The 13,159-nt window shown below is 44.9% G+C and overlaps 1 protein-coding gene across 1 annotated transcript in view; it reads left to right on the plus strand.

The window, feature by feature from the left end:
• The window catches only part of LOC112069492 (uncharacterized), a gene marked incomplete at its 3' end in the record, with an annotated part of 49,746 nt that extends 41,391 nt beyond the window's left edge, over positions 1–8,355 (plus strand). Inside the window, exon 3 of the mRNA XM_070438568.1 lies at positions 8,306–8,355. Coding sequence (XP_070294669.1) covers positions 8,306–8,355 — 50 coding nt within the window. The remainder of the gene's footprint in view (positions 1–8,305) is intronic.
• Between the last annotated feature and the right edge of the window lie 4,804 nt (positions 8,356–13,159).

Below are 13,159 nucleotides of genomic sequence, written 5' to 3' on the forward strand. Positions count from 1 at the left end.
AACGTCCGTGGGACAGATCATACTACATAGTAACTACAGAACGTCCATGGGACAGATCATACTACATAGTAACTACAGACCGTCCATGAGACAGATCATACTACCTAGTAACACAGACCGTCCATGAGACAGATCATACTACATAGTAACTACAGAACGTCCGTGGGACAGATCATACTACATAGTAACTACAGACCGTCCATGAGACAGATCATACTACATAGTAACTACAGAACGTCCGTGGGACAGATCATACTACATAGTAACTACAGACCGCCCATGAGACAGATCATACTACATAGTAACTACAGAACGTCCATGGGACAGATCATACTACATAGTAACTACGAACGTCCGTGGACAGATCATACTACATAGTAACTACAGAACGTCCGTGGGAATCATACTACATAGTAACTACAGACCGCCCATGAGACAGATCATACTACATAGTAACTACAGACCGTCCATGAGACAGATCATACTACATAGTAACTACAGAACGTCCATGGAGCAAATCATACTACATAGTAACTACAGACCGTCCATGAGACAGATCATACTACATAGTAACTACAGACGTCCAGGGACAGATCATACTACATAGTAACTACAGAACGTCCGTGGACAGATCATACTACATAGTAACTACAGAACGTCCGTGGGACAGATCATACTACATAGCAACTACAGACCGTCCGTGGGACAGATCATACTACATAGTAACTACAGACCGTCCATGGAGCAGATCATACTACATAGTAACTACAGAACGTCCGTGGGACAGATCATACTACATAGTACCTACAGAGCGTTCGTGGGACAGATCATACTACATAGTAACTACAGAACGTCCGTGGGACAGATCATACTACATAGTAACTACAGACCGTCCATGGAGCAGATCATACTACATAGTAACTACAGAACGGCCGTGGACAGATCATACTACATAGTAACTACAGACCGCCCATGAGACAGATCATACTACATAGTAACTACAGACCGTCCATGGAGCAGATCATACTACATAGTAACTACAGAACGGCCGTGGGACAGATCATACTACATATTAATAACTACAGACCGCCCATGGGACAGATCATACTACATATTAACTACAGAATGTCCGTGGACAGATCATACTACATAAACTACAGACCGTCCATGGAGCAGATCATACTACATAGTAACTACAGACCGTCCGTGGGACAGATCATACTACACAGTAACTACAGACCGTCCGTGGGACAGATCATACTACATAGTAACTACAGAACGTCCGTGGACAGATCTACTACATAGTAACTACAGAACGCTCTCACTCTCTCTTTCTATCTTTCTCTCTCTCTCTCTCCCCCTCTCTCTCTCCCCCTCTCTTTCTCTCCCTCTCTCCCTCTCACTCTCTCTATCTTTCTCTCTCTCTCTGTCACAATCTACCTATAGCACTAGCTCTGTAATTAGTGATTGAGTCCAGACTTCACTTTAGCCTTGTCTGCATCTAGACTCTCCTCTTCTGTGAAATGTTACACCTCTCCTAACCTGCCTCAAAAACCACCTGTAGTTCAAGGTAATTTTACAAATGTACTATAACTATTTTTATTTTCCTCTGCACCTAGATGAAGTAAACAGCATATTATAAAGCATATTTTAATGTTATTGTATGGACTGTTAAAGTAGAATTATGATTCTTATTAAAATGAGAACAGTAGTCTGTTAAACACTGACATATCGGAGTTGTACTTGCAATGTTGTCCTTTTAATTCATTGGTTTATCCATCACGAGAAGTATCCGTGTGTGTTTGTTTGTGGTTGGCATGCTGCCTGTTGCTAGTGGCTGTTATGAATACACTGATCAGCTGTTATCTTAGTACCTGAGCTACGCCACACACACACACAACACACACGGGGTTGGCTGGCTGAGGTGTCAGAGGGGTAGAGGGAGGCTGCCTGAGTTTGTTCCCCTGTCCTGGTATGGCCTCCGCCATGCCGACACCACATGGTCGTCTTTAGAGAGGAGAGAGGGAGGATAGAAGGGGCTGAGAAAGTGAGGGGAAAGGAAGAGAAGTTTCTGGGAGAGAGTGAAAGAGAGAAAAGGGGAGGATCTGAGTGAGAGAGAAACATATGTTTCCCATGCCAATAAAACCCTTTGAATTGAATTGAGAGAGAGAAAGCGAGAGAGAGAAAGAGAGAGAGAGACAGTGGCGGAATACCTGACCACTGACTGACCCAAACTTAAGGAAAACTGACTATGTACAGACTCAGTGAGCATAGCCTTGCTATTGAGAAAGGCCGCCATAGTTAGACATGGCTCTCAAGAGAAGACAGGCTATGTGCACACGGCCCAAAAATGAGGTGGAAACTGAGCTGTACTTCCTAACCTTCAGCCAAATGTATGACCATATTAGATTACACAGATCCACAAAGAATTCGAAAGCAAACCCAATTTTGATAAACTCCCATATCTACTGGGTGAAATACCACAGTGTGCCATCACAGCAGCAAGATTTGTGACCTGTTGCCACAAGAAAAGGGCAACCAGTGAAGAACAAACACTATTGTAAATACAACCCATATTTATGTTCATTTATCCTCCCTTTTGTACTTTAACTATTTGCACATCTCTACAACACTGTATATAGACATAATATGACATTTGAAATGTCTTTATTCTTTTGGAACTTCTATGAATACAAATCGCTTTCTATACATGATAACTTTTTGTATTATTCTTGTCTTCAAATCCCTGCCAAAAGTCAGGTGACCTAAGTGCTTCCGAATATGTAGTTGCAGCTCATGTTTGCGCATATCTCTCCTATGTGCAAATCTTTATGGCAGTCATTTTACTTAAGGCCCTCGATTTACAAATACAAATCAAAAGGTGTTTGTTTGTGGATAGTGATTTACATTTGTGGAAAGTGATTTACATTTGTGGAAAGTGATTTACATTTGTGGATTGGTGATTTACATTTGTGAATACATGTGGCATAATATTGATCCCATATTGTAACGGCTGTCGTAGTCGTTCTCCTCCTCAGACGAGGAGGAGCATGGATCGGACCAAGATGCGGATTGGTAAGTATTCATATTTTAATGCGGAAAACAACAAACACTACAAAATACAACAACCAAACAAACGTGACTAACCTGAAAACAGTCCTGTGTGGCCCAAACACTGACACAGAACAAACACCCACAAAATACAGGTGAAAACCAGGCTGCCTAAGTATGATTCTCAATCAGGGACAACGATTGACAGCTGTCTCTGATTGAGAATCATACCAGGCCGAACACAAAATCCCAACATAGAAAATCAAACCTAGACCAACCCACCCAACTCACGCCCTGACCAACTAAAACAAATACAAAACAAAGGAAAACAGGTCAGGAACGTGACAGAACCCCCCCTTAAGTGCGAACACCGGGCGCACCAGCACAAAGTCTAGGGAGGGTCTGGGTGGGCGTCTGTCCACGGTGGCGGCTCTGGCGCTGGTCGTGGTCCCCACCCCACCATAGTCAACCCCCGCTTCCGTGGCCTCCTCCTAATATCCACCCTCCATGTCAATCCCACTATTCCAAAGAAGCAGTAACAGACTGAGGGTAGCACCGGACTGAGGGCACACCGGACTGAGGCAGCACCGGACTGAGGGCAGCACCGGACTGAGGGGCAGCACCGGACTGAGGGCAGCACCGGACTGAGGGGCGGATCCTGGCTGGCGGAAGGCTCTGGCGGATCCTGGCTGGCGGAAGGCTCTGGCGGATCCTGGCTGGCGGAAGGCTCTGGCGCGATCCTGGCTGGCGGAAGGCTCCGGCGGATCCTGGCTGGCGGAAGGCTCCGGCGGATCCTGGCTGGCTGGCTCCGGTGGATCCTGTCTGGCTGGCTTCGGCGGATCCTGGCTGGCTGGCAGCTCCTGGCTGGCTGGCAGCTCCTGGCTGGACGGCTCTGGCTGATCCTGGCTGGACGGCTCTGGCTGATCCTGGCTGACGGCTCTGGCTGGTCCTGGCTGGACGGCTCTGGCTGGTCCTGGCTGACGGCTCTGGCTGGTCCTGGCTGGACGGCTCTGGCTGGTCCTGGCTGGACGGCTCTGAAGGCTCGGGACAGACGGGCAGCGCTGGGCAGGCAGGCAGTTCAGACAGCGCTGGGAAGGCAGGCAGTTCAGACAGCGCTGGAAGGCAGGCAGTTCAGACAGCGCTGGGAAGGCAGGCAGTTCAGACACAGGCTGCGCTGAGCAGGCAAGCAGCGCAGGCGGCTGAGCAGACGGCCGACTCTGACCTGCTTAGGCGCACAGTAGGTCTGGTGCGTGGTGCCGGAACTGGAGGCACTGGGCTGGAGACACGCACCACAGGGAGAGTGCGTGGAGGAGAACAGGGCTCTGGAAATGCACTGGAAGCCTGGTGCGTGGTGTCGGCACTGATGGTACTGGGCTGGGGGGGAAGTGGCGCCGGATATTACCGGACCGTGAAGGAGGACACGTGCTCTTGAGCACCGAGCCTCCCAACCTTACCAGGTTGAATGGTCCCCGTGGCCCTGCCAGTGCGGCGAGGTGGAATAGCCCGCACTGGGCTATGCAGGCGAACCGGGGACACCACCTGTAAGGCTGGTGCCATGTACATGTTCATGGCACCCGGCTCGATGCCCAACCTAGCCCTACCAGTGCGGCAAGGTGGAATAGCCCGCACTGGGCTAAGCACGCGTACTGGGGACACCGTGCGCTTTACCGCATAACACGGTGTCTGACCAGTACGACGCCCTCTCACTCCACGGTAAGCCCGGGGAGTTGGCTCGGGTATCCAAACCGGCTTCGCCACACTCCCCTTTATCCCCCCCAAGAAATTTTTGGGTGAGCCTCTCGGGCTTCCAGGCGCTCTGCCTTGCTTTCGCCTCATAAAACCTCCTCTCCGCTTTCGCTGCCTCCATCTCCGCTTTGGGGCGGCGACACTCCTCTGGCTCTGCCCAGGGTCCTTTCCCGTCTAGGATTTCCTCCCAAGTCCATTCCTCTTTCCCCATTGCTGTTGTACTTGCCTTCCTTCTCCAATCCGCTTGGTCCTGTTTTGGTGGGTGTTTCTTAACGGCTGTCGTAGTCGTTCTCCTCCTCAGACGAGGAGGAGCATGGATCGGACCAAGATGCGGATTGGTAAGTATTCATATTTTAATGGGAAAACAACAAACACTACAAAATACAACAACCAAACAAACGTGACTAACCTGAAACAGTCCTGTGTGGCCCAAACACTGACACAGGAACAAACACCCACAAAACACAGGTGAAACCCAGGCTGCCTAAGTATGATTCTCAATCAGGGACAACGATTGACAGCTGTCTCTGATTGAGAATCATACCAGGCCGAACACAAAATCCCAACATAGAAATCAAACCTAGACCAACCCACCCAACTCACGCCCTGACCAACTAAAACAAATACAAAACATAGGAAAACAGGTCAGGAACGTGACACATATAGGCCCTCTGGTAAAATGTGCCACTAATCCTGTAGACCAGGAAGTAGAGAGTTGCACGAGCTGAACCACGGCGTGCTGCTGCTACACTTCTAGAATTGAAGTCAACCACCTGACTGTTTTTGGCGTTTCACACTGCTGGGTCATGTTCATTATGATATGCCACAGAAAACCCCTGAAAAGATTTTGCAATGGAAAACAAAATGAGGGCTCATTGTACAAGTGGAGCTGGTCCCTACTTGTTTCAGTCCGTTTTCTTCCGTATGGTGCCTAATGAACACGAACAAGCATGAAAAGTATGTTATGGTTTAGGGTGGATTAGATTCTGTCATGTTATGCTTTAGGGTGGATTAGATTCTGTCATTTATGGTTTAGGGAGGATTAGATTCTGTCATGTTATGTTTAGGTGGATTAGATTGTCATGTTATGGTTTGGGTGGATTAGATTCTGTCATGTTATGCTTAGGGTGGATTAGATTCTGTCATGTATGGTTTAGGGTGGATTAGATTCTGTCATGTTATGGTTTAGGGTGGATTAGATTCTGTCATGTTATGGTTTAGGGTGGATTAGATTCTGTCATGTTATGGTTTAGGGTGGATTAGATTCTGTCATGTTATGGTTTAGGGTGGATTAGATTCTGTCATGTTATGGTTTAGGGAGGATTAGATTCTGTCATGTTATGGTTTAGGGTGGATTAGATTCTGTCATGTTATGGTTTAGGGAGGATTAGATTCTGTCATGTTATGGTTAGGGTGGATTAGATTCTGTCATGTTATGCTTTAGGGTGGATTAGATTCTGTCATGTTATGGTTTAGGGTGGATTAGATTATGTCATGTTATGGTTTAAGGTGGATTAGATTCTGTCATGTATGCTTAGGGTGGATTAGATTCTGTCATGTTATGGTTTAGGGTGGATTAGATTCTGTCATGTTTATGGTTTTAGGGAGGATTAGATTCTGTCATGTTATGGTTTAGGGTGGATTAGATTCTGTCATGTTATGGTTTAGGGAGGATTAGATTCTGTCATTTATGGTTTAGGGTGGATTAGATTCTGTCATGTTATGCTTTAGGGTGGATTAGATTCTGTCATGTTATGGTTTAGGGTGGATTAGATTCTGTCATGTTATGGTTTAGGTGATTAATTATGTCATGTTATGGTTTAGGGTGGATTAGATTCTGTCATGTTATGCTTTAGGGTGGATTAGATTATGTCATGTTATGGTTTAGGGTGGATTAGATTATGTCATGTTATGGTTTAGGGTGGATTCTGTCATGTTTTGTGTATATTGGTTGGAGAAGTAACAGTTTAGAGAAATCACAGCCAGAAAACAGAGTTTAGATAATATCTTTCTGTATCGTTATAAAACAAATACTTTAAATCGTTTTTTTTAACAAGATGCTTTCTCACAGCTTTATGACAAAGAGTTGATAAAAAGCAAGCATAAGGAGACTACAGAGGCTAGGACAAGTGTTTGCTGTTTGAACTGATATCAGGTGACTTGGAGGAATCGTTGGAGCTGTGACTGATGCTAGACAGACAGGAGTGTGTGCTTTGCATTACAGGTAGGGTTCATTAAGATGCAAAACAATTAATCCAGGGATATGTACTTGTCTCTCATGCGATGTCATCTCAGGGTAATTAGATTTTCTGTCTAACGCTGATCCTTTCCACCGCCATATGAATAGAATAGAATACATGCATTAGGCCTCATTTAATTAATAAACTATTCCATCATGTTGTATTAGCCATTTATAAACAGCTCTTTAAATAACTTGTTTCCCACACCCAGTGTGTGAATGGCATTTAAAGGGTTATTATCACAGCCAGACCAAGCTCAGAACTGTCCTCAGCTCCAGTCCGATGCGTGTGGATTGTCCGGTCCACAGTTTGCGTGTTTCTCCATGTGTAGGGGCTAGGGTAAAAGCCTACATAGCAGCTTCTTTGTTTAGGAGGGACTAGGCATGGGAGATCATTTACAAGCCGCTAACGCCCTCACCCCATTGGCTGACGGGGCTCAGTCTGCGTCTGCGAGAGGCATGCAGTGTGAGCGTGTGTCTGTGTGTGTATGTTTGTGTGTTTATGTGTGTGAATGTGTGCGTGTCTGCAGCAGCAGCAACTGTTCTCTACACAGCGTCTGTCTTGCAGGCAGGCAGGCAGGCAGCCTCTCTCTGCTCTGGCGATGGTAGTAGAGAGCTCAGCTCTCCTCTCAGAGACTGCTGTAGTAGTAGTCAGCTATACTTCTATCTAGAGGCTGAGGGGCACAAAGCAAATCAAGATGGCCACCGGTACCTTGTAGGAATATAATGCTACCCAAACTGGAGGCTCTGTCTCTGAGGACAGACAAGGTAAAGCTGCCTGAGCCGTTAGCCCTGGAGTCTATTGTCTAGCTCCAGACAGATAGTGATACAGTACAGTAGCCTAGCAGGAGACTAGCCGTGGCTGTTGGGCTGCTGGTTTCAGGATGCCAGGATACAAACAATGTACTGTATGAAAGGTGCTTTACAGTGGAATGTATTATTATTATGATGACTATCTCTAATGTTTAGCTGTGTTTTGTGTACTGTGTTTGTATTTGGAAACAGTTTCAGGATACAACTATTGTTACTATTTGTGTTGGGCTGTGCAACCTCTAAATCACTAACGACGTGTGTGTGTGTGTGTGTGTGTGTGTGTGTGTGTGTGGTTGGTGTGTGTGTGTGTGTGTTGTGTGTGTGTGGTGTGTGTGTGTGTGTGTGGTGTGTGTGTGTGTGTTGTGTGTGGTGTGGTGTGTGTGGTGTGTGGTGTCTGTGTGCTGGTGTGTATATCTGTGTGTGTGTGTTGTGGTGGGGGGTGGTTGTGTTTTCTAGGTGGGGGCAGGGAGCGTGGCCAAACCAGCATTAAAGAAACAGTTTCCACGGTAACAGACCCACCTTCTTTTTTAGCCATGGTACGTGTTAAGGGTCCTTCTGTGTCTTCTTTCTTTCTCTCTCTCTCTATTTTTTACAGTTCATGTTCTGCACCTGCTGTTCCTCAGAGAGAGGGGAGAAGTAGAGTGTTGGTAGTCATTAACAGGCTAGACTCACTGGTAGTAGTAGTAGTTGTAGTAGTAGTATAGCAGCAGCAGTAGTAGTAGTAGTAGTAGTTGTAGTAGGAGCAGCAGTAGTAGTAGTAGTAGCAGAAGTTGTTGTTGTAGTAGTAGTAGTAGTAGTAGTAGCAGCAGCTGTAGTAGTAATAATAGTAGTAGTAGTAGTAGCAGCAGCAGCTGTAGTAGTAGTAGTTGTAGTAGGAGCAGCAGTAGTAGTAGTAGTAGCAGAAGTTGTTGTTGTAGTAGTAGTAGTAGTAGTAGTAGCAGCAGCTGTAGTAGTAATAATAGTAGTAGTAGTAGTAGCAGCAGCAGCTGTAGTAGTAGTAATAGTAGTAGTAGTAGTTGTTGTTGTTGTAGTAGTAGTAGGTGTTGTAGTAGTTTTGTTAGTAGTAGTAATAGTAGTAGTAGTAGTAGCAGCAGCAGCTGTAGTAGTAATAATAGGAGTAGTAGTAGTAGCAGCAGCAGCTGTAGTAGTAGTAATAGTAGTAGAGTAGTAGTTGTTGTTGTTGTAGTAGTAGTAGTAGTATAGGTTGTTGTGTAGTTGTTGAGTAGTAGTATAATAGTAGTAGGAGTAGTTTTGTTGAATGTAGTAGTAGTAGTAGTAGTTGTTGTTGTTGTGTTGTTGTAGAGAGTGTGGTTGTAGTAGTAGTTGTAGTAGTAAGTAGGTGGTTTGTAGTAGTTGTTGTAGGTGTTGTAGTAGTTGTTGTAGTAGTAGTAGTAGTAGGAGTAGTTTTTGTTGATGTAGTAGTAAGTAGTAGTAGTAGTAGTAGTAGTAGTAGTAGTATTGTAGTTTTGGTGGTAGTAGTAGCAGCAGTAGCAGTAGTAGTAGTAGTAGTAGAAGCAGTAGTAGTAGTAGTAGTAGTGTAGAGTAGTAGTAGAGGTAGTAGTAGTAGTAGTAGTAGTAGTAGTAGTAGTAGATGTCCAGGTCAGTAGAGTAGGTGTGAGTTGTAGTAGCTGTGGTAGTAGTGGACGAGGGTGAGCAGTAAGTTAGTAGTGAGTACGTAGTAGAGAGTAGTAGTAGTATTAGTAGTATAGTTGTAGTAGGAGCAGCAAGTAGTAGTAGTAGTAGTAGTTAGTCATAGTGTTTGCGTGAGCTGTTTGATTGCTGTTTTAGCCTGATTGGCTGTAGAGATTATTATTAGTAGCTGCAATGTTTGTTATGTCATAGTATATCAGATGAGTTGCAGTGTTTGTTAGTATTGTCATGATGTATAGTATGATTCAGTAGCTGCAGTGTTTGTGTGTTGTAGTTAAGTAGTGATGTGTTGATTTTATATAGAGTCAGTTGCAGTGTTTGTTGTAGTCATAGTATAATTAGTAGCTGCAGTGTTTGTTGTAGTTATAGTATTTATTTATTAGTAGTTGCCAGTGTTTGTTGTAGTCATAGTATAATTAGTAGCTGCAGTGTTTGTTGTAGTTATATATTATTAAGTGCTGCAGTGTTTGTTGTAGTTATAGTATTATTAGAGCTGCAGTGTTTGTTGTATATAGTATTATTGTAGCTGCAGTGTTTGGTTGTAGTTATAGTATTATTAGTAGCTGCAGTGTTTGTTGTAGTATAGTATTATTAGTAGCTGCATGTTTGTGTAGTTAGAGTATTTTAGTAGCTGCAGTTTTGTTGTAGTTAGATATTATTAGTAGCTGCAGTGGTTTGTTGTAGTTATAGTATTATTAGTAGCTGCAGTGTTTTGTTGTAGTTTGAGTATTATTAGTAGCTGCAGTGTTTGTTGTAGTTATAGTATTATTACGTAGCTGCAGTGTTTGTGTTGAGTTATAGTATTATTAGTAGCTTGCAGTGTTTTGTTGTCGTTAGTATCTTTATTAGTAGCTGCGTGTTTGTTGTAGTAATATTTGTAGTAGCTGCAGTGTTTGGTTGTTTATAGTAGTTGGTTGTGCTTCGCTCTGTTTTAGCCTGTGTGTGTGACTCTTTTGAGTTGAGTTCAGCGCGGAGCCGCAGAGGAGGCTGCGCTCTATGAGATGAAAAGAATACTAGCACAGAACTTCAGAGAAACACACACACCACACACAACACACACACACTCACACACACACACCCACACACACACACACACACACACACACACACACACACACACACACAACACACACAGCCCAGGAAGGAAGCCTGTTTTTATGTCTTATCGTAAGCGCAGCACACGTGGAACAGTTTTAGTAAGATGCTAGTCTGTTTTGATAGTATGTTTTGAGGATTATCAGAGTTGCAAGCAGCCTAAGAGCTACTTATCAGGAATGACTTTTAAAATACTTTCAAATAAGTCATGCACTCTCCCTCTGTTGAGAAATTACTCGTGATTTCAGGAGAAAGTACTGAAAAGTTGACAGTAGAAGCACCTGTTTGCTGTCTGTGACATTCAATGAGGATGTGAGAACGTATAGTGTAGATTCTATGTCCCTTCTTTTCAGAGGTGCATTGTGGTGAGGCACGCCGTAAGAGTATGTCTAATATTTTGGTGAGATGCAGACACTTCTTTTTGTTCTGTTTGGGGATGCTAGGAATGGATTCTCGCTCTATGGAGCTGTGTGGTTTGTGTATTTGTGTGTGTGCAAGTGTGTGTGTGTGTGTGTGTGTGTGTGTGCGTGCGTGCGTGTGTGTGTGTTAAGGATGCATTGTCCCTCGGTTGAAACCTCCTTGGAAACCCTTGTCATCTGAGAGGGTCGTTAGGAGTCAGAGAGCAATCACAGTCCTGTTGCAAGGACAGGAGTCACAACGTGTGTGTGTGTCTGTGTGTGTCAAAGTTTAGAGAGCCTTTCAGAGTCTGAGGCAAGCACAAGCCAGAACAAAGCCACAGTCCACCCCATATAGACAGACAGACAGATGGGGTGGCGGGCGGGCAGAAAGACAGACAGACAGATAGGAAGACACTCTTCTCTCTCTCTTTCTCTCTCCTTTCTATCTCTCTCTCTCCCTTTCTATCTCTCTCTCTCTCCCTTTCTATCTCTCTCTCTCTCTCCATTTCTATCCTCTCTCTCTCTCTCCTCTTTCTATCTCTCTCTCTCTCTCCCTTCTATCTCTCTCTCCCTTTCTATCTTCTCTCTCCCTTTCTATCTCTCTCTCCCTTTCTATCTCTCTCTCTCTCCCTTTCTATCTCTCTCTCCTCTCCTTTCTATCTCTCTCTCTCCCTTTCTATGCTCCTCTCTCCCCCCTCTCTCTCTCTCAATAGTAGCTCACTCCCACATGTTCTGTGATGTCTCTCTGTCTCCCCCTCCTTCCTTCCTTCCCTACCTCCCTCCCTCTCTTTATCTTTCTCTCTCTCTTTCTCGCTCTATCCTCTCATTCTTTCGTGCTCTATCCTCTCTCTCTTCTCTCTCTCTCTCGCTCTCTATCTCTCTCTCTTCTGATTTCAGCAGCAGCCAAGATGTTGCCTCACCCTCCTCTCCCACCATCAGCAGCAGCTGCAGTAGTATGTTCTTAGTAGTAAGGGAGGGTCACGAGACGAGGAGGAGAGGAGGAGGAGAGGAGGGGTGTTGTTCTGAATACTATATGACTGTAAATAGAATAGTGGTTTTACTATATGCATTGGGAGGTTCATTAAGCAATAAGGCCAGAGGAGGTGTGGTATATGGCCAATATACCACGGCTAAGGGATGTTGTTCCGTGCGACGCAACGCAGAGAGACTGGACACAGCTCTTAGACGTGGTATATTGACCATATATCACAAACCCTGTTGTAGGGTTTGTAAGGTTGTTGAGTACAATCAACCATATGCTTTTCAGGTAAGGGCATCCTTTCACCATTGGATAGGCAAGTCTGGTTTTGCACAGGATCAGAGATGTGATGATGATGTGAGCTGTGTGCTAGAGCTATGCCAGAAACAGCAGGGATACACACCCTAGTGTGTCTTATTGGCCCAGTCAATCCCCTAGACTCTACAGTAGTGTTTCTCAACTCCTGTTCGCATTTTTGTTCCAGCCTTGTACTAACACACTTATTCAACTAGGGTTGAGTCAGTTGTGTTAGTAGTGGGTGAGAACAAGGATGTGACCTAGACCAGAGGGCTGGTGGCAGCTGTCCTTTCTCACTGTAGGCCTGGAGTTTATCAAACAGAGTGAGCATGCTGGGTAGTGTAGTCTATAAAGAGTGTATAAACGGTGAGTTAAATGACAGTTCAGATGAGGTAATCAAGTAGCGTACATCCACCCACTTCCAGGCTCTCTGTAGTTAGAACACTTCATTAGCTTTACATAAAACAGATCGGTGACACATGCCCATGCCCACGCACACACACACACACACACACACACACACACACACACACACACAGCACACACACACACACAGCACACGACACACCACACAACGCAGTACGGTACAGTAAAGGTAAGTTAGTAAGTAATCAGATCATACAGCATATACAGTATATTAGAATATAACATTAACAACTGATGTTGTTATAAGATCTCCAGAGGCATAGCTCTCCCAACTGCCACTTTCTCTCTCTCTACTCTCACTCTTTCCTCCTCTCACTCTTTCCTGTCTTCTTTCTCTCGCTTTCTCTCTCTCTCTCTCTCTCTCTCTCTTCTCTCTCTCTCTCTCTCCTCTTTCCCGCTCTCTCTCTCTCTCTCTCTCACACACTTTCCTCTCTCTCTCTTCTCCCTCTTTTTCTCCTGTGTCTG

Source organism: Salvelinus sp. IW2-2015, unplaced genomic scaffold (assembly GCF_002910315.2).
Source record: "Salvelinus sp. IW2-2015 unplaced genomic scaffold, ASM291031v2 Un_scaffold1026, whole genome shotgun sequence".
Taxonomy (NCBI): domain Eukaryota; kingdom Metazoa; phylum Chordata; class Actinopteri; order Salmoniformes; family Salmonidae; genus Salvelinus; species Salvelinus sp. IW2-2015.